Source organism: Lasioglossum baleicum, chromosome 16, assembly GCF_051020765.1.
Source record: "Lasioglossum baleicum chromosome 16, iyLasBale1, whole genome shotgun sequence".
Lineage (NCBI taxonomy): Eukaryota > Metazoa > Arthropoda > Insecta > Hymenoptera > Halictidae > Lasioglossum > Lasioglossum baleicum.
Window position 1 is genome coordinate 5,475,012 of NC_134944.1, and position 22,400 is coordinate 5,497,411.

Genomic DNA, 22,400 nt, shown 5'->3' on the forward strand with positions numbered 1-22,400 from the left:
TACACCAAAATCGTAGTAAAAATCTTTTTACCTTATTCTGAAATGTTTAAACGCGCTTAACTTTCTATTATTATAAGCTACTAGATTTTTCAGCAAATTTAAACAGTCTTACGAGTCATGAATCTTTTACTATAAAATATATGCAGTGAGTAACAATCGTAAGACAAATAGTAACGTTGCTTTGAAATATAAATAAGAAGCAATAAAATATGATTTTAAGTTTAAATCAAAACTGCCAATTCAGCATTAATACAGTTTATCCGTTATAGTTGGAGAAATAAATTTCTTGAACAATTCCTCATGGGTGCAGCTTCACAATAACAGTGAATAAAAAATAATAGACCCCAGCGTGAAAAAAACCTGCTTTTACATTCTAATCCCAAACGAAATTACTAGATGCCGTTACTCGGGGTGACCCGTTGGCCATTGAAACTGCTATTGGCCATTAACCCTTAGCAGTCGAGGGGTGACTCACCACTAAAAATTGTTTACATTACTAAATACGTTCGTATCTAATCACACAAGGTCTAGGTCATGTATTTCTTGTTTCCAGATATTTCAAGGAAAAGATATTAACACTAAATGAATTCCACGTAATGCTGAGATAACGAGCACTCCAACGATTCATTGTTGACGCTATCGTAAAAATGACCGACTCAATTTAGTTGAAAATAATGTGATGTGAAATAACTGATAAACTCATTTTCTTTCAATCTTCACTGAGATACCACTGTCATAATTATGAGCATTTAACTTCACATACTCAAAAAATAAACAAAAATCATATACAATGAAAATATTCTAGACCGAGAGAAACGTTTAATTTTAAAATGAAAATATCTCCGAGTTAAAAGGGTTAAGGTAAGTTGTAGACAAAATGTCGTATATAAATCTTTCATATAAATAATTTTTGAACAATGCATTGTCATCCAGTTCCGAGCCATGTAACCGATTTCAAGTCTCTAGCTAATCAGGAAGTTAGTTTAAAATCAATTGCAAAATTTGCCACCGAACAGACAAACAAACAAACAAGAAAGCGAGCTAATAAAAACGTGGTAAAATCCAAGTTTTCCACGGAAAACAGCCGGTCGCCGAAAGGTTGCGAGGTGTCTAGCCAACTAGCAAAGTCATAGAAAAATACAGGTTCGCGTACACAGAAGAAAATATTAATGATACGGCGTGTGGAGCAGGGTCAGCTATGCAGTCTGACGAGTCCAAATAGTAGACCGGGGACGGAGCGTTTCCTTTGGCACGGTGGGCAGCAGTTAGACAGAGATTTGCGTGGAGCGCAGTGGCTGAATGGGTGATAGTGGAAATGGTTGGTGGAGGTCGAGCTACTTCGCGGTTCCGTGTGCGGGGAACGTCCGCGAAATCGAGCTGGTACTCGCGATACAGGACAGCTATTGGATTGGTTCTGTTTGCGTCACGATTCGGCGTACTCGTATAGTTGTCCCGTGCGTGTGACAGGGCAGCTTTCTCCGCGATGCGGGCGGATGCGCGTTTCGAATCGCTCCCGAGATCACAAATGTATACCGGTGGCAACACGCGCGAACACATACAGAAAGGAAGCGAGAACACGCGAAGAGGAAAGGTACACACACAAGAATGTACTCACGGAAGTTCGCGAGCGATGAACGGGAGCGGAGTCCAATCTGTTGCTGATGAGAATGGAGTGTGAAGATCGAGTTTTCAAGCTCGAGGATCGAAGAGCATGGTGACCGATCCAGATATGATCCTTCTTGTGATGAGAGAGATCGCCAACACTCCGTTATCGCGAAGAAATCGTCGGGACGATGTTACGCGCGCGACGGCCGTCAGCAGACTGAGGATGACAGCGAACCGCGCAATGCTCAGGGCTCGGCTCCCGGCTCCGGAGCTGCTCGAGCACACGAGCAAACACGAGCGGCTACGAACAAACACGAACGATCACGAACCAGCACGAAGAGGCGCGCGCAACTCTTACCCGTATGCACTCCACAGGATGCACCTTCCCCGTGCAATTAAATGCGGCCGCCGCTCCTTCCTCCCTCTCGTCCTTCCGCCCTTCCCGTGACGACGCGCTCTCGGCCCGATGCACTATCGCTCACCGCTCGTCCTTTCTGCGGTCCCCGCGCTGCATCAACCAGTGCACATTGGACCAGACGTCCGAATAAACAATCTGGAAAATGATATAATATTTGTTTCTTGAATTACAAAAGGTTTCTGCAGCCGATTGCAGCAATTGATAGATTTCCCAGTTCTTCGTTTCTGCAATTTTCTTCTTTTTGTTGTTAATTTATTTGTACAGGTCGCGCATCAACGTCTAGGTCATTAGCGACCACTCGAATTTATACGAAGTCGAATCCTTATTATTAGACCGCTGATCTTTATGCAAAATAAAAAATGTTTGCGTTGTTTGCAAGACACAGGTGCCAAATAAAAATTTCTTTCATCGTTTAATTATCTTGTTAAACTGAAACTAATACGCTGGTATTAGTACATATGTCCTGAATCTAATAATTAATTAGATATTATCGAAACAATTTTCTTTCCTCTTTGGATAATATCTCGTTCACTATTAGGTTTACGACATATGCAGGTCAACTCAGAATTTGATACTCGATCGATCTATGGTATAAAAAATGGGACATTCCATTTAAAAAAAGAATGTTGACCTTCACCTCAGTCCGGAGTGTCCACCGGTAAAAATAAAAGCCCCACCGCATGATGCGACCCTCGGTACTGAACAACTTCTATCTGAAATATTTTTGCGTACAATCAATATTTTTGGAGATATTCGTCTGTGTAACGCTTTATAATGTTCATCTTGTATTATATGTATCCTCAGAACTATTTAATTAAACAGCGGAATCCTTTTTCAAAACTTACTGTGTTCTTGTTTGATTTTCTACGCGTTGCTAATGAATATGGCCGGCTGCTTCTTTCTTTTGCAAAGTAGTGTATATAATTATTCATATACACAAATATTATATGTACAATAAATACATATACAAATACATACAAACAAGTATGACAGATATTCTTTGAACCTTCCTCTCACCTTCCTATGAGCATAACTTTCAGAAAAATATTGCACAATATTTGATAGATGCAGGAGGTGATGTGTCTTCAAGGTCTTTCGCGAAGGTCATAGTATACCAGATCATTGAACTCGTCGTGACATCAGCGACTGGATTACGAAGTTAAGAACACATACACATACGATATGTATATAGTGCCGTTCAAAAAACCATCAATGACCTCGTATGGGTCATGACCGACGTTGTACTTTAAGCCGCTCTTGTCCGGGAAAGTATCGTGCTAACGGACGTCTTCGTTGGAAACTCGGCGTGAAACATTAACGAAAGAACGCTCGTAATAGGAAAGTGAAAAGAAACCGCGGGTCGCGATGTATCGTGGCGTACGGTAATTTCGTTCGGCGATCAGGAATAACGATACTCTCGTCGCGCTCGCGCGAGAATCATTTTACACGAAGAAAGCTTCGACGGAACGGATAATATGGCTGGAACGTGTAGCCGTCGGGTTCGTTAGCCTTCTCGTTCGTTCATTTGCTGCGAGCCGGCTACTAATAGCCGAACGGTTAATTGATCGTCCCGAACAGACTTTCGTTTGCTGTCTTCTGTCCGTGAAAAAGTACGAACAAGCAACAAATTCCGAGTACATATTTACACACCTGCGGAAGGAACGCTCTAGGAACGAATCATTCAGGATTTTTCAACATCAACGAGCACACTGAACAAGAAAATGTCGGACGACCATGTCACAATGCAAACATGTTGATTGAACGACTTGAGGTTGATCGACTCAGTCGCCCTTCTAATTTGTTAGTTAACACAATTACATTTAGCAATTTTAGACAGCAAACGGATCTTGATAAACATAGCATACACCCTGGGGATTTAATTACATTTTTCCCCGATTTTTCTGCTTGAAAATCAGGCGGTATTCAGCGCACTTAGGACATGACACCAAGATGCGTCATCGGTCTTGACCGTGACAAACGCCTCAACCCTCAAGCTGCAAATGAACAATTCTAGTGTAGATTTGTGTGATAAAGCTGTCTGTGGAGGCCTTTCGAGTCTGGCTGATTTTGGAACGAATGTACGAAGGAAAACTTGAAGTACTTTAACTTCTGCGGCATCAGATATAATCGACTATCATTCTTTAAACTTTAAAACTTTTGGTAGACCAAAAGTTACCTGGTGTAAACGCGGTCTTACGATTAGTCTATTTGCGGTTGAACGATCTGATCGTTGCATAATAATAATTGTAATTAATCACGCAAAAATTGCTCATCACGATCGACGATCGAATCGCAGAAGTGAATCACAGAAAAACTGCAATTTCACAAAAGAACGATGGAGCAGATTAAGTTCAAATTGGACATTAAAGGATTGACGGTTGCAATTACCAAAGAAAAAAGTACAGTCGATACGCACAATTAACAATTTAATATCTCTTTGCGCACTGCACTAGCCACGATTGAAAGATCAACTCTCGGACGACGATGTCATAATGTAAACTTATTAATTGAACGACTTGAGATTGATGGCTGCCTGCTGTAAACGCGGCTTTACAAATTACACGTACAGTACATACAACGCGATCGTTGATTATTATTCGCGGCGTATCGTATGCTTGAACAAAAAGAAGACGTAATACGTTTAACGATATTTAATATATAGGCTATGTAGGGAGCTGACGGAATTCATGAAGAATTGCATAATTGTATGACATACATAATATAAGATTGATCCTTCCAACTACATGCAAACGCTGTCAGCTTCATATGATTGCGGAATAATACTAACTAATAGTCCTATCGTGTCATAAATACGAAAGCCAGGAGACCAAACATCATCGACGTGTACACAGCGACGGACGTTGCTGAATTGCAGCCATCGGTGTCACATGCGTAGCAATTATCTCCTGTGCACGCAGTGGTAAGGGCGCAATCTCTCGTTACCGTTGCTGAAAATATATAAATTATATAGTATTTGGACGATGTTCATTCCAACTTCCAACGAAATATTGTATCATATATGAGAACTTACAGTTTGTAATAATCTTCACACAGACTGTCTTGTGCTGACCGTCAGCATACACCTGTTTACTCGAGAAACGTTCCACTATGGCCCTCCTCGCTCTTGAATTTCCAAAAAGAGAGTTTCCATAACCATCTAAAAGTATACACCACATAAATCAAGTTTGCGTCAATTCAAATATCCATATTACTTACAAAGAAAGAACAAGTAAAATTTTAAGAGAACTGCCCGTCGCGAATTAAAAAAAGTCTCGAGCGTTGAAATAATAGTGCGTTTCGACCACTCGAACTAATACTCGTTGGCTCCCGCGTTTTTGCAAATTAATGCCCAGTCAAGTGACAAACACGAGCGAATGTATTAACATAATAGAATTATTATATTATGATAAACGTATGCCGAAATTATGTATTGACAAGAACATTCGACGAATATAGAACTTCGTGTGTACTTACTCGGGTCAGCTGGCGGTTTTATCGGGGCTGAACTTGGGTCCTGACCTGAAGTAGACAAAATTGTTAATTATCTTGCAGTCACCATAATAATCGTCAAACATTACTCTCTAACTACAAGCATTTTAGAAGTGATGTGCACTTACTAGAGTCATCTGGCTTCGTTGTCGTGGGGGTAGCAGTGGACGTACCTGAAGTAGACAATATTATTAATTGCCTTGCAGTCACCATAATAATCGTCAAACATTAATCTCTAACTACAAGCATTTTAGAAGTGATGTGCACTTACTAGAGTCATCTGGCTTCGTTGTCGTGGGGGTAGCAGTGGACGTACCTGAAGTAGACAATATTATTAATTGCCTTGCAGTCACCATAATAATCGTCAAACATTAATCTCTAACTACAAGCATTTTAGAAGTGATGTGCACTTACTAGAGTCATCTGGCTTCGTTGTCGTGGGGGTAGCAGTGGACGTACCTGAAGTAGACAATATTATTAATTGCCTTGCAGTCACCATAATAATCGTCAAACATTAATCTCTAACTACAAGCATTTTAGAAGTGATGTGCACTTACTAGAGTCGTCTGGCTTTGTTGTCGTGGGGGTAGCAGTGGACGTACCTGTAGTAGACAATATTATTAATTGCCTTGCAGTCACCATAATAATCGTCAAACATTAATCTCTAACTACAAGCATTTTAGAAGTGATGTGCACTTACTAGAGTCATCTGGCTTCGTTGTCGTGGGGGTAGCAGTGGACGTACCTGAAGTAGACAATATTATTAATTGCCTTGCAGTCACCATAATAATCGTCAAACATTAATCTCTAACTACAAGCATTTTAGAAGTGATGTGCACTTACTAGAGTCATCTGGCTTCGTTGTCGTGGGGGTAGCAGTGGACGTACCTGAAGTAGACAATATTATTAATTGCCTTGCAGTCACCATAATAATCGTCAAACATTAATCTCTAACTACAAGCATTTTAGAAGTGATGTGCACTTACTAGAGTCATCTGGCTTCGTTGTCGTGGGGGTAGCAGTGGACGTACCTGAAGTAGACAATATTATTAATTGCCTTGCAGTCACCATAATAATCGTCAAACATTAATCTCTAACTACAAGCATTTTAGAAGTGATGTGCACTTACTAGAGTCATCTGGCTTCGTTGTCGTGGGGGTAGCAGTGGACGTACCTGAAGTAGACAATATTATTAATTGCCTTGCAGTCACCATAATAATCGTCAAACATTAATCTCTAACTACAAGCATTTTAGAAGTGATGTGCACTTACTAGAGTCATCTGGCTTCGTTGTCGTGGGGGTAGCAGTGGACGTACCTGAAGTAGACAATATTATTAATTGCCTTGCAGTCACCATAATAATCGTCAAACATTAATCTCTAACTACAAGCATTTTAGAAGTGATGTGCACTTACTAGAGTCATCTGGCTTCGTTGTCGTGGGGGTAGCAGTGGACGTACCTGAAGTAGACAATATTATTAATTGTCTTGCAGTCACCATAATAATCGTCAAACATTAATCTCTAACTACAAGCATTTTAGAAGTGATGTGCACTTACTAGAGTCATCTGGCTTCGTTGTCGTGGGGGTAGCAGTGGACGTACCTGAAGTAGACAATATTATTAATTGCCTTGCAGTCACCATAATAATCGTCAAACATTAATCTCTAACTACAAGCATTTTAGAAGTGATGTGCACTTACTAGAGTCATCTGGCTTTGTTGTCGTGGGGGTAGCAGTGGACGTACCTGTAGTAGACAATATTATTAATTGCCTTGCAGTCACCATAATAATCGTCAAACATTAATCTCTAACTACAAGCATTTTAGAAGTGATGTGCACTTACTAGAGTCATCTGGCTTCGTTGTCGTGGGGGTAGCAGTGGCCGTACCTGAAGTAGACAATATTATTAATTGCCTTGCAGTCTCCATAATAATCGTCAAACATTAATCTCTAACTACAAGCATTTTAGAAGTGATGTGCACTTACTAGAGTCATCTGGCTTCGTTGTCGTGGGGGTAGCAGCGGACGTACCTGTAGTAGACAATATTATTAATTGCCTTGCAGTCACCATAATAATCGTCAAACATTAATCTCTAACTACACGCATTTTAGAAGTGATGTGCACTTACTGGAGCTAGCTGGCTTTGTTGTCGTGGGGGTAGTAGTGGACGTACCTGAAGTAGATAATATTATTAATTGCCTTGCAGTCACCATAATAATTGTCAAACATTAATCTCTAAAATAAGCATTTTAGATGTGATGTGCACTTACTGGAGCTAGCTGGCTTTGTCGTCGTGGAGGTGCCTGGTGACGGACCTGAAGTAGATAGAATTGTTAATTGCCTTCCAGTCACCGTAATAATCGTCAAACGTGAATCGCTAACTACAAGCGTACAAGAACTAGTGTGCACTTACTCGGTATTGGTGGACATTCCTTTATCTTGTCGTCCGATGGAGTTGCACAGTCGCCGTCCAGAGCGGAACATTGCAGTGCTCGTCCTGGATTGGTCGTATATAACAAAAATAAACTTGCTATAGTATTTCATAGTTTAGCTGGTAACTTCCTCTATCCCTGTCCTCGGGTTAGTACGCCTTACTTTGAATGATCGAGTTATGTCGTTACAATCATGTTGAACACCGAGCACGGACTACTTACCGGATCGTCGCATGCCTAATTGAATGTTAGTATGTTTGGAAGAACGCGGCGTAACATATGTTATGAATCAACTGCGGATTTTTATTTTTAAATAGACTGTGTGAAATATAAAACAGTAAAAGAACAGAAAAATTTAAAAATATTGCAATGCTGTTTTTAATGCGATAAAGTCATTAACAGTAAACGTACTGAGCACTAAAGAGATTAAAATGTTTTAGTTTATTTTGTGTCACAATGTGTGCTTGGATAAAGAAATTAATCGGAACAATTTCCTTGTAAGCAACTTTGTACTTTCGATAATTGTGAAATGAAAAATATCTAACCGGTTTACAGAGCTGCTAAATCCAGGATCTATAAATTCCAATAAAAAAATTTCACAAGTCTTTCTTTACCATAAAAAATATGATCACGTTAATTTTTTAAATGTCACTAACTATTTTTTATTACATATTGTTGTAGCTGATGTCAAGACGAATCCAATGACCTACTTAACTACGGCTTTAAGTCTTAAAATAATGCTAGAATAATTTTGTCCAGCTAAATGGCCCGTTTGGACCACTGTGCGACGCACAGTGGGACCTTTCGTCCAAATCGGAGACAAAATCAAAGAACTTTCGATAGAAATGAGGTAGAGCGATGAAATATTTTTAAAATTAAAGCTGAAACTTTGCAGAATATGGGAAAAGTAGGGAGATTATGGTAAGAACGTTTTTTAACGTTGAGAAAATTCGTTAAACTTGTACAATTTCGAGAAAATAGTGGTTTTTCCAATAACACACGCGGAAAAAATTTTTTTTGAACATGCTGTACTTTATTTCCCGTAGATTTTTTCACGCTGATTTCAAATCTGGTCTCAAAATTTTTCTACGACCTCAGGATATTGCAAAATCGATTTCTCGAAATTCTACATGTTTAACGAATTTTCTCAAGATTAAAAACCGTTCGTACAGTAAACTCCCTATTTTTCCCATATTCTGTAGTTTCAGCTTTAACTTAAAAAAAATTTCATCGCTCTACCTCATTTCTATCGAAAGTTCTTTGATTTTGTCTCCGATTTGGACGAAAGGTCCCACTGTGCTACGTATCGAAATTTTGAGAGAATCGTCACTGTTCCTTTCCCGATTGTTCCGTCGGTTAGTTAACGCTCGAAAATGGATGACTAATTACCTGATGGTAGGACGAAAAGTCCGATAATGATCAAAATCGGTAAAGACTTAATCATGATTGACGCCGGCTGTTCGTTCGATGGTGTTGATACTCGAACCACAAGATCTCATATGACGCTGAGAGCTTGCTGAAATAGTTTATACTCTTCCCTTGCTTATCACGATAAACTTATCTCAATAGGCCGCGCCAATCAATACCACTGCTTTGAGGGGACGTGATTAAAAACGAGCGCAAAAGTCTGATACTGCAAAACCGGCTTTCCTAGTTGGACGATTAGTCCGCGGACACAATGCTGAAGGTAAAGATAAGGATGATACGGTTTATTAATCGAAGCAACCGGTCGATCAGATAATGCGAACGGGTACTTCGTAGTTCTCCCAAGATGAAATGTAATTACACGAAAACAGCGATAGAGCAGATTAAGTTGAAATTGTACATTAAGGGATTGACAATTTTGCAATTATCAAAGAAAGAAATACAGTCGTTACGTACAGTTAACAATTTAATATCTCTTTGCGCACTGCACTAGCCAGGATTGAACAACCAAATGTCGGATGACGATCTCATAATCATAATGTAAACGAATTAATTGAACGAGGTTGACGTTGATGGTTGCCTACTGTAAACGCGGCTTTACAAATTACACGTACTGTACATATATACAACGCAATCGTTGATTATTATTTGCGGCGGATCGAACGTTTGAACAGAAGATCTGTTACGTTTAACGAAAGTTATTATGTAGGCTATACAGAGAGCTGACGGAATTCATCAAGAATTGCATAGTTGTATGACATACATAAATTAAGGTCGATCCTCCCAACTACATGGAAACGCTGTCAGCTTCATATCAGCGCGGAATAATGCTAACTAATAATCCTATCGTGTCATAAAAACGACAGCCAGGAGACCAAACATCATCGACGTGTACACAGCGACGGACGTTGCTGAATTGCAGCCATCGGTGTCACACGCGTAGCAATTATCTCCTGTGCACGCAGTGTTAAGGGCGCAATCTCTCGTTACCGTTGCTGAAAATATATAAATTATATAGTATTTAGACGATGTTCATTCCAACTTCCAACGAAATATTGTATCATATAGGAGAACTTACTGTCTGTATTCTTCTTCACACAGACCATCTTGGGCTGACCGTCAGCATACACCTGTTTACCCCAGAAATGGTGCACTAGGGCCCTGCTCACTCTTTCCTTTGCAGGAACCACATTGCTTCCACCATTTCCTCCTGCTTCTTCGTCTTCATCTCCTTCGTCCCCGGAAACTACTTGAATTCCTTCGCCATCGTAAACTATTTGACCTCCTACGCCTCCTGCGCCGCTACCTTCGCCTCCTGCGCCGCTACCGTCACCTCCTGCACCGCTTCCATCTGAAATAAATATCCACATTACTTACAAGTTGAAAAAGAGAACTGCCATCACGCCTTTAAAAAAGACTCGTGTGCTGAAATAATAGTGCGTTTCAACCGTTTCAACCAATCGAATTAATTTTCCAATAAACTTTACTTTTGTCATCAACTGTTCTCTCACATACAATTAAATGTATGTAATTGATTCCAATAAAAGTGAAAGTTAATAACGATTTACCAACAAGGCATATTCGTGAGAGTGGATTTCAGAACATATAATATAATATCAGTACCTTTATACCAACAGTTTTTTTTCTTTTTATGCATGTCCTTTCTTAGTAATTTATGTTAAGTCTTTGTACTATTGTAATCATTTGTGTAAATGGACCTCGGTCCGTTCATAATAAATTATTATTATTATTATTGCTGTCTCGTCGGCGGTAAATACAGAATGCACACAAATACAAGCATTCGAGAAGAAGAAATATGCACTCTTACCTGGGGGTGTTGTGGTGGTAGTCGTGGTGGTAGTAGTGGTGGTAGTAGTGGACGTAGTGGACGTACCTGCAGCAGACAAAATTATTAGTCGTCTTGCAGACACCGTAATAATCGTCGAACGTGAATCACTAATTACGAACATACAAGAACTAGTGTGCACTTACTCGGTATTGGTGGACATTCCTTTATCTTGTCGTCCGACGGAGCTGCACAGTCGCCGTCCAGAGCGGAAGTGCACTGGTAACATCGCAGTGCTCGTCCTGGATTGGTCGTATATAACAAAAATAAACTTGCTATAGTATTTCATAGTTTAGCTGGTAACTTCCTCTATCCCTGTCCGCGGATTAGAACGCCTTACTTTGAATAATCGAGTTATGTCGTTACCCTTATGTTGAACACTTACTTACGGGACCGTCGCATTCCTAATTGAATGCATGTTTCGAAGAACGGGGTATGTTATCAATCGAATGCGGATTTTTATTTTTAAATAGACTGTGAAATATAGAACAGTAAAAGAACAGAATAAAAATATTGTGTAATTAGTGTTCCTTCTCGAGAATTCCTTCTCGATAATTTCTCGAGAAATTTTATAATTGGTTAGTTAATTTAAATCTAAGAAAATTCTTATGAATCTCATTTATTTTATAACATGTTTTCGGAGATGAATGATATGCTGCATTTTAATGTAGTTATTTAACTATCTCTTTTACTTGTGATTATACGAAAAAAAGTTGGAGGAGAAATTTGCAGTGTTCGATAAGGTAAATATAATGGCAAAATGAAAAAAATTTTTGGAAACCATATTTCGAAATTTCAAGGTCATCGTTATTTTTATTTAAAGGTCATATAATTATTCTATATTCCTATTCAGAAAAAAGACAAATCCAACGATGTCCCATGTTCTATAGTTAAGGTGCATTACACAATTTTCAAAATTCTCAATTTAAGTGCGCCACGTCATCCTTTTATCCGATCGATCTCAAACTTTGCACAAATTTTTTTCTCAACTCAAGGAACAATACTGGATAGCTGCGTGCATTGTATCTCGATAAAAATTTTTCTCCAAGCACAGCTTAGGTCTACCCTAATGTACATATTGGACAGGAATAAACATTGAGTTAATGTTTTCCGCGCTTTCGATAAATATTATCAACGATATTCCAGATATCATAAGTTTTCCAATATTTTTTTATATTTTATTAAAAATTCTAGAGAATTCTCGAGAAATATAGTCTAATTTCTCATTTCCCGGGAAATGAAAAATGTTGAGAAATCAGAAACACTAATTGTAATGCTGTTTTTAACGCGATAAAGTCATTAAACACTAAACCTACTGAGAACTAAAAGACTCGACACCCATTCTATTGTCCACGGCACACTATGCGCCAAACCGACGAAATCTGTGTCAAAATCAAAGAACTTTCGATAGAAATGAGATAGAGCGATGAAATTTTTTTAAAATGAAAGCTGAAACTTCGCTGAATATGGGATAATTATGGAGATTGCGGTACGAACGTTTTTTAACCTTGAAAGAATTCGTTAAACTTGCACAATTTCAAGAAAATTGTGGTTTCTCCAATACTACGCGCGGAAAGACATTTTTTTTAACATGCGACACATCATTTCCCGTAGATTTTTTCACGCTAATTTTAAGTAAACGTTCAAACACTTCATTATGATTATTTCTAATGTGTTTTATATATGAGAATACAATATTCCTTCAAACTAGTGGGTTATGAAAAAATGATTTCATAAGTTGTGTTCACAAAAATCGATTTCTTGCAAAATCCTGAGGTCGTAGACAAATTTCGATACCAGATTTGAAATCAGCGTGAAAAAATCTACGGGAAATGATGTGTCGCATGTTAAAAAAAAAAATTTTTCCGCGCGCGGTAGTGGAGAAACCACAATTTTCTTGAAATTGTGCAAGTTTAACGAATTCTTTCAAGGTTAATAAAACGTTCGTACCAGAATCTCCATAATTTTTTTTATCGGTTATTTTACGTCGCACTTAATCCTGTTAGGATTTTTTGGCGACGGGACCTACAGTTTTTATAAGTTGGGTTCCGAACCACCTTGGGCACCACAGTTTAAATGGCACATGGAATATGTTTCCAGAGGAGAATCTCCATAATTATCCCATATTCTGCAAAATTTCAGCTTTCATTTAAAAAAAATTTCATCGCTCTATCTCATTTCTATCGAAAGTTGTTTTTTTTTTATACAGAGTTCGTCGGTTTGGCCCATAGTGCGGCACTGAAATTTTCGGAAACGTCACTGTTCCATTCCCGATTGTTCCGCGGGTTAATTAACGCACGAAAACGGATGGTTAGTTACCTGATGGTAGGACGAAAAGTCCGATGACGAACAAAATCGGCAAAGACTTCATCATAGTTGTCGCGGAGTACTCGTCTGATGGATGTTAGCACTAGAACTACAAGATCTCAACTGTCGTTGGGAGGTTACTGAAATAGTTATATTCTTCCCTTGCTTATCACGATAAACTTATTGTGCAATTAATACCACAGGCTTAGAGAGACGAGATTAAGAGGGAACGCAAACAGTCAAGTCGTGTAAACTGTTGTTTCTAGTTGGCGATTAGTCCGTAAACACAATGCTGAAGATAAAGATAAGCATAAAGTTTATTCATAGTAGTCATCGATCGATTAAACAATACAAACGTGCAGTGCATAGTTCTCTCAAGACAACACGAATGGCTTCTGGAAGAACAGAACATTTTTACGGAGTCAATCCGTACGTCGGTGTTGCATTGGACCATTGATAAAATCGTAGACCAGGGAGTTCCAACGAGTAGCTCCGGAGCTATTCGAGGCACCTTCCCCGCTTAGATTCTTCCCCCACTCTTAGACTTCACCGTTATAGTAGTGGGAAGTTCCCCTCACGCACGACGCGATGTACACGCATACATTGTAAAGAGGTTCGATGGTGGGGGACCTTGCAGTTGTCGAAGGAGAATAGGTTGGAACTGCCTGTCGTAGAGTGAATCATATGAAAAATGCAATTTCGCAAAACTGCAATAGAGCAGATTAAGTTAACATTGAACATTCACCCCTTGCCCTACGATTAGTTCAGTGATTAGAACTTTCTTTGTACATAGTTCGTAATTTTCTAAAAAAGGAGAAAATTTATATCTTTCGTATGCATAGATTTTCTTCAATAACGATACGTTAACAAAATCAAAATATAATTTCATCTCGGTTTAAAGGAGACTAATAACATACTTATTAGACTCTGTTCAAAATCTTCATCGCGAGTCTGACAGAATATTGTAAGGCAAGGGATTAAAGGATTGACGATTGCAATTTATCAAAGAACAAGAATTGAGTAACCTCCTCCTTCTTCGTAGTCGGTTAAAAAAAAAGACCAGATACGTTTAACGGTATTTAATATTTCAGCTATTATGTATAGAGGAGCTGACGGAATTCATGAAAAATTGCATAATTGTATGACATACATAAATTAAGGTTCATATATCCTTCCAACTATTTCCAACTATGCAAACGCTCTCCGCTTCATATAAGCGCGGAATAATATGAACTAATAATCTTATCGTGTCATAAATACGACAGCAAGAAGGCCAAACATCGCCGACGTGTACACAGCGACGGACGTTGCTGAATTGCAGCCATCGGTGTCACATGCGTAGCAATTATCTCCTGTGCACGCAGTGTTAAGGGCGCAATCTCTCGTTACCGTTGCTGAAAATATATAAATTATATAGTATTTGGACGATGTTCATTCCAACTTCCAACGAAATATTGTATCATATATGAGAACTTACTGTTTGTAATAATCTTCACACAGACTGTCTTTGGCTGATCGTCAGCATACACCTGTTTACTCGATAAACGTTCCACTATGACACTGCTAACTCTTGCATCTAAAAGTATATACCACATAAATCAAGCTTGCGTCAACTCGAACATCCACATTACTTACAAAGAAAGTACAAGTCAAATTTTAAGAGAACTGCCATCACGAATTAAAAAAAGTCTCGAGCGTTGAAATAATAGTGCGTGTCGACGACTCGAACCAGCGCCCGCTCTAGCGGTTACGTCGTCCCGGACAAAAAGACAAATTGCCGCCCCTTAAGAATATATAAATATTTTTTTCAAATCATTTTATTTAAATTTTAATAAAAGAGCATTTATTTTAATAAAAGCAAATTTTATATTAATTGGGTATTTAACACATCAATATTTTTCTCACAGTTACAGCCAAAATGGCGCCCCGGACAAATGTCCGGGTTGTCCCCCCCCCCCCTCCTAGAGCGGGCCCTGCTCGAACTAATACTCGTTCGCCCCAAATTTTTTCAAATTAATGCTCAGTGAAGTGACGAACGCGAGCGAATGTATCAACATAATAGAATTATAATATTATGATAAACGTATGCCGAAATTATGTATTGAGAAGAACAAATGATATACTAATGCTCTCGACGCACTGATTCGATCTAATTTTATTACATAAAATTTCAATTTAGTTAAAATAAATTCATTACGCAAGTGAGTAACGAAATACACAATTTTGACATTCAATGTTTAATTTAGAGATGATAGTAACACTAGTTTTTCTATTTAATAATTCACAGACGCAGTTATTAGTTTCCTTAAAAGCTGATCTACACATAGATCGAAACGTCGAAAATTTAATTTAATTTGCAAAATTGCTTTGATGTAAAATCAGATCGAACCAGCGCGCCGAGAGCATTAGTACATCATTTATTAACAATTTTACGATCGATATTAAAAGGAACATTTATCGAGAAGAACGTTCGACGAAAATAGAACTTCATGTGCACTTACTCGGGACAGCTGGCGGTTTATCCGGGGTACCTGGTGACGGACCTGAAGTAGATAAAATTGTTAATTGCCTTGCAGTCACCATAATAATTGTCAAACCTGAATCTCTAACTACAAGCATTTAAGAAGTGATGTGGACTTACTGGGGCTAGCTGGCTTCGTTGTCGTGGTCGAAGTCGTGGATGTACCTGAAGTAGACAATATTATTATTGCCTAGCAGTCACCATAATAATTGTCAAACCTGAATCTCTAACTACAAGCATTTTAGAAGTGATCTGCACTTACTGGAGCTATCTGGCTTTGTTGTCGTGGTGGTAGTAGTGGACGTACCTGTAGTAGACAAAATTGTTAATTGCCTTACAGTTACCGCAATAGTCATCAAACATGAATCTCTAACTACAAGCATTTAAGAAGTGATGTGGACTTACTGGGGCTAGCTGGCGTTGTTTCCGTGGAGGTACCTGGTGACGTACCTGAAGTAGACAAAATTGTTAATTGCCTTACAGTTACCGCAATAGTCATCAAACATGAATCTCTAACTACAAGCATTTAAGAAGTGATGTGGACTTACTGGGGCTAGCTGGCGTTGTTTCCGTGGAGGTACCTGGTGACGTACCTGAAGTAGACAAAATTGTTAATTGCCTTACAGTTACCGCAATAGTCATCAAACATGAATCTCTAACTACAAGCATTTAAGAAGTGATGTGGACTTACTGGGGCTAGCTGGCGTTGTTTCCGTGGAGGTACCTGGTGACGTACCTGAAGTAGACAAAATTGTTAATTGCCTTACAGTTACCGCAATAGTCATCAAACATGAATCTCTAACTACAAGCATTTAAGAAGTGATTTTTACATACCCGAGCTAGCTGGCGTTGTTTCCGTGGAGGTACCTGGTGACGGATATGAAGTAGATGAAATTGTTAATTGCCTTGCAGTCACCGGTAATAATCATCAAACATGAATCTCTAACTACGAGCATTTAAGAAGTGATGTGGACTTACTCGTTGTTGTTGAACATTCCTGTAGCTTCTCATCCTTCGGCTCTGCACAGTCGCCTTTCAGATCGGAACTGCACTGGTAACATTGCAGTGCTCGTCCTGGATTAGTCGTATATAACAAAAATAAACTTGCTATACTATTTCATAGTTTAGCTGTGGTAACTTCCTCTATCTCTGTCCTCGGGTTAGAACGCCTTTGAATGCTCGAGTTATGTCGTTACGCTTATGTTGAACACCGCGTACGGACTACTTACGGGACCGTCGCATGCCTAATTGAATGTGAGCATGTTTGGAAGAACGGCGTAACATATGTTATAAATCAACTGCGGATTTTTATTTTTAAATAGACTGTGAAATATGGAACAGCAAAAGAACACAAAAGATTGGAGAATATTGATAAAGTCAGTAATAGACTGCGGATTTTATGCGTTTATGACAAAAATTGGTAAGCACAATTTAAAGCAATGGACATATTAAGAAGATTTAAAGACATCAGCGTATTGGTTCCAGCTTAATCAGATAATTAAAAGAAGAAAGAAATTTTTATTTCACTCCTGTGTCTTGCAATCAATGCAAACATTTTTTATTTTGCATGAAGATCCGCAGTCTAGTCATTAACACTAAAGCTACAGAGCACTAAAGGGCTCCAGGGTGCGAGATACTAGGGGCGTGCGGGTACCCGGAATTTTTTTGTAGATAAGCCTCGATCCCGAAAGTTTACAAAGTTCGGGTACACCCGCGTTTTCGAGTCTCGAAAGTTTGCAATATTCGGATACTCGAAGTTAAAGTTGTACTTATATAAGTATAATGCCGTTTTATGATTTGGCAGTTGGATCTTTTATTTTCACTGGCAGGTTCAGAATGATTTTTGTATTTTTAGTGCAGTCGGTTATCAAACTTCGCGAGGAAAAAAGATACTTTAAAATACATTATGTGTAATAATAGTATTTTATTCTAAATTCGTGTGCAGGATTATTGTTCTACTTTTCCGATAGGAGTTTTGTTGTCGTGGCTGTGACAATATTTCAATATAAATCGGTAGTTGCTTCCAATAGTCATTTCCAATATTGCAAACTTTCGGGAGCCCGACTCGATCCCGAACCCGAAATTTCGAGTATTCGCACACTCATTCCATTATCCACGACACTAACGAAGTATCCGGCGAGCAACAACGTATCGAAATTTTGGGAAACGTCACTGTTCCATTCCCGATTGTTCCGCAGAATAATTATAATTAACGCTTGAAAACGGATGGTTAATTACCTGATGGTAGGACGAAAAGCCCGATGACGATCAAAATCGGCAAAGACTTCATCATTGTTGCCGCGTTCGATGGGTGTTGTCACTAGAACCACAAGATCTCAAATGTCGCTTTCGAGCTTGCCGAAATAATTATACTCCTTTCTTGCTCTTATCACGATAAAATTATTGTCCAATCAATACTATTGTCTTGGAGAGACGCGATTAAGAGCGAACCCAAAAAGTCAGATACTTGAAAACCGTTGTTTCGAGTACAACACTTTTCATAAATCGAAAAGTGGTTTTATTTAGGAAGGGTCTACAGTAGCGTAGCAAGGTACAAACAGTGACTTCATAGTCTTGAATTCGAAAGAGAACAAATCTGCTACTGCTGTTTCGGCAGCTCTATACGTATATAACTTATTTTGGAGAGGAGAATGTGGAAGGGGGAGTGGGAAAGATGCGTTGTCGAAAGTATAACGTAGAAAGGGCAAGGTCTAAGGGTTGTATGGTCCTATCTAGTTCTAGTGACTTATAAGTTTAGGCTGACGTGTCCGTGGCTTGGTTATCGTCATGTATTGGCGTTTACATGAGTTATCGGGTATACAACACCTATTTGGAGATTAGTCCACAGACACATTAATGAAGATAAAGATAAGCATAATGTTTATTAATCCAAGCAACCGATCGATCAGGTAAAGTGCAATTCGCAGTTCTCCCAAAATAAACTAGAACGATGTCTACAAGAGCAGAAATATTTTTAAGGTTGTTTCTCGCAGCAACCAAATTTGGTTTGTTGACAGGATTAGGCATAGTTTCGAGTTGTCGGGCAACGATCAGGATTAAAATTGTTGGGACATCGAAGCCTAGAGAGAGGAATGCTTGTATCGATCTTAATCTATTCAGATAACATTGATTGTCACGCTCGAGATATCGTAGGAAACGTATAACGAGCATGGAAAATGGTTTCTTCGTGGTCGAAACAATATTATCGTTATAAAATTGTAAAAAAGGAACAGCGTTTCTTTATACAGCTGCAGAAGATTGTAAATTGTGGAAAAAGAACAGCGTTTCTTTATGAAATTGGACAAAATTGTAAACTGTAGAAATAGTTTCTTTATGAAATTGTAAAAGAATGTAAATTGTCGAAAAAGAACATCGTTTATTTATAAAGTTGCAAAAGATTGTAAATTGTAGGAAAAGAACAGCGTTTCTTTATGAAATTGTAAAAGATTGTAAATTATAGAAAAAGAACAGCGTTTCTTCATAAAATTGTAAAAGATCGTGAATTGAAGAAAAATAATATCGTTTCTTTATACAATTTGAAATAACACTTCTTAATGAAAGAGACTGTAAGTTCAGTCGAATTTTCTGAATCGCATGACTGCAATCGAATCATTTTCGCAGGACGCGGAGGCTGAGGCGTTTAATATCAAAAAGATACTGGGAAAGATAGCTGGGCTAGTCAAAGGATAAATAATCCTTGATGAAAGATGCCGGATCCCCTCGAAATGTATATCCGAGAACATTTGAAATAAACTGAACTTCACGAAGTGAAACGCATGCGTTAGCTATTCAATGTTTCAACCCTCTTTGACTCCTAAAAATCCCCACTGATCATAATTTCAATGTCGTCTCCTCTCCGAAACTGAAAACGCGAGAAAGTGGGTCGAGAACAGAGTTGGGCAGTATTTAAATAAAAAGTAACTAAATCCGGATCCAACTAAAAGATAAGTAACTAATATTCGTGATCATAAGGTTCGGATCCAAAAGGAACTTGATCCGAAATTTAATTAGTTATTTTTGTATCCGAAGCAGAAGGATCCGAAGCTACGGATCCATTTGTAACTAGTTAATGTAACTAATTCAAAGTTCCTTTCGGATCCTTTAAGTTGCTTTTCACCAGCTCGAGGCTTGAATGAACACGTTCCGAGGCCCGAGGGTCGGGCCCCGAGACCTGAGCCCAGAACACAATAGCAGTTCAATAAACACGGCCGGGGAATCGCCCGGCCTTGTTTATTGCACCACTCGGCCTATGCCGCCGAGGTACCGATGATGGGCAGAAAAATTGAATTAGTTACTTTTTCCAAGATATCTTTCCAACTAAAAGCAGCAAGCAGTGACCGAACTCTATCGAATTTAGACTTTTCTTAATCGGCAGAATGCCACGAATCGGCTCGTGTGACTTTCGTGAGGGCAGCACGGAAAATAAATAAGTTCAGGTTTCACGTGTCAGGGGTTTCATGCCGAGCTACCTGCCTGACCGGGGAATCGCCCGGCCGTGTTTATAGCACCACACGGCCTATGCCGCCGAGGCACCGATGATGGGCAGAAAAATTGAATTAGTTACTTTCTCCAAGATATCTTTTCAACTAAAAGCAGCAAGCAGTGACCGAACTCTATCGAATTTAGACTTTTCTTAATCGGCAGAACGCCACGAATCGGCTCGTATGACTTTCGTGAGGGCAGCACGGGAAATAAATAAGTTCATCATTCGCTCCTTTAAGGTAGTAGGCCGAGCTACCTGCCTGACCGGGGGATCGCCCGCCGTGTTTATAGCACCACTCGGCCTATGCCGCCGAGGCACCGATGATGGGCAGAAAAATTGAATTAGTTACTTTCTCCAAGATATCTTTTCAACTAAAAGCAGCAAGCAGTGACCGAACTCTATCGAATTTAGACTTTTCTTAATCGGCAGAACGCCACGAATCGGCTCGTATGACTTTCGTGAGGGCAGCACGGGAAATAAATAAGTTCATCATTCGCTCCTTTAAGGTAGTAGGCCGAGCTACCTGCCTGACCGGGGGATCGCCCGCCGTGTTTATAGCACCACTCGGCCTATGCCGCCGAGGCACCGATGATGGGCAGAAAAATTGAATTAGTTACTTTCTCCAAGATATCTTTTCAACTAAAAGCAGCAAGCAGTGACCGAACTCTATCGAATTTAGACTTTTCTTAATCGGCAGAATGCCACGAATCGGCTCGTGTGACTTTCGTGAGGGCAGCACGGAAAATAAATAAGTTCAGGTTTCACGTGTCAGGGGTTTCATGCCGAGCTACCTGCCTGACCGGGGAATCGCCCGGCCGTGTTTATAGCACCACACGGCCTATGCCGCCGAGGCACCGATGATGGGCAGAAAAATTGAATTAGTTACTTTCTCCAAGATATCTTTTCAACTAAAAGCAGCAAGCAGTGACCGAACTCTATCGAATTTAGACTTTTCTTAATCGGCAGAACGCCACGAATCGGCTCGTGTGACTTTCGTGAGGGCAGCACGGGAAATAAATAAGTTCAGCATTCGCTCCTTTAAGGTAGTAGGCCGAGCTACCTGCCTGACCGGGGGATCGCCCGCCGTGTTTATAGCACCACTCGGCCTATGCCGCCGAGGCACCGATGATGGGCAGAAAAATTGAATTAGTTACTTTCTCCAAGATATCTTTTCAACTAAAAGCAGCAAGCAGTGACCGAACTCTATCGAATTTAGACTTTTCTTAATCGGCAGAACGCCACGAATCGGCTCGTGTGACTTTCGTGAGGGCAGCACGGAAAATAAATAAGTTCAGGTTTCACGTTCAGGGGTTTCATGCCGAGCTACCTGCCTGACCGGGGGATCGCCCGGCCGTGTTTATAGCACCACTCGGCCTATGCTGCCGAGGCACCGATGATGGGCAGAAAAATTGAATTAGTTACTTTCTCCAAGATATCTTTTCAACTAAAAGCAGCAAGCAGTGACCGAATTCTATCGAATTTAGACTTTTCTTAATCGGCAGAACGCCACGAATCGGCTTGTGTGACTTTCGTGAGGGCAGCCATCATCGGTGCCTCGGCCGCATAGGCCGAGTGGTGCTATAAACACGGCCGTGCGATCCCCCGGTCAGGCAGGTAGCTCGGCATGAAACCCCTGACACGTGAAACCTGAACTTATTTATTTTCCCTGCTGCCCTCACGAAAGTCACACGAGCCGATTCGTGGCGTTCTGCCGATTAAGAAAAGTCTAAATTCGATAGAGTTCGGTCACTGCTTGCTGCTTTTAGTTGAAAAGATATCTTGGAAAAAGTAACTAATTCAATTTTTCTGCCCATCATCGGTGCCTCGGCGGCATAGGCCGAGTGGTGCTATAAACACGGCCGTGCGATCCCC

General features: G+C 39.7%; 3 protein-coding genes and 1 long non-coding RNA gene across 4 annotated transcripts in view; all 4 read right to left on the reverse strand.

Annotated features, from left to right (window-relative positions):
- Positions 1–1,845, reverse strand: part of Mesr3 (misexpression suppressor of ras 3) — a 29,720-nt gene extending 27,875 nt beyond the window's left edge. The window contains exon 1 of the mRNA XM_076440015.1: positions 1,616–1,845. The gene's annotated coding sequence lies outside the window, so the exon portion shown is untranslated. The remainder of the gene's footprint in view (positions 1–1,615) is intronic.
- A 1,268-nt stretch (positions 1,846–3,113) lies between these two features.
- LOC143216716 (uncharacterized) lies at positions 3,114–6,003 on the reverse strand. Its single transcript, XM_076440016.1, has 4 exons — positions 5,641–6,003; positions 5,498–5,542; positions 5,055–5,180; positions 3,114–4,971 (listed from the first exon to the last, which is right to left on the reverse strand). Exons 1-4 carry the CDS (start codon positions 5,723–5,725, stop codon positions 4,820–4,822), a joined length of 408 nt encoding a protein of 135 aa, XP_076296131.1. The 5' UTR covers positions 5,726–6,003; the 3' UTR covers positions 3,114–4,819.
- A 3,309-nt stretch (positions 6,004–9,312) lies between these two features.
- On the reverse strand, positions 9,313–13,686 carry LOC143216945 (uncharacterized). Its single transcript, XM_076440522.1, has 5 exons — positions 13,537–13,686; positions 11,364–11,459; positions 11,200–11,265; positions 10,450–10,722; positions 9,313–10,366 (listed from the first exon to the last, which is right to left on the reverse strand). The coding sequence occupies exons 1-5, from the start codon at positions 13,589–13,591 to the stop codon at positions 10,215–10,217; spliced, it is 642 nt and encodes a 213-aa protein (XP_076296637.1). The 5' UTR covers positions 13,592–13,686; the 3' UTR covers positions 9,313–10,214.
- A 1,094-nt stretch (positions 13,687–14,780) lies between these two features.
- On the reverse strand, positions 14,781–17,321 carry LOC143217213 (uncharacterized). The gene is made up of 8 exons (XR_013010752.1): positions 17,024–17,321; positions 16,880–16,912; positions 16,451–16,495; positions 16,308–16,352; positions 16,166–16,210; positions 16,026–16,067; positions 15,002–15,100; positions 14,781–14,918 (listed from the first exon to the last, which is right to left on the reverse strand). It is a non-coding gene; the product is annotated as an uncharacterized LOC143217213 (long non-coding RNA).
- Positions 17,322–22,400: the final 5,079 nt, after the last annotated feature.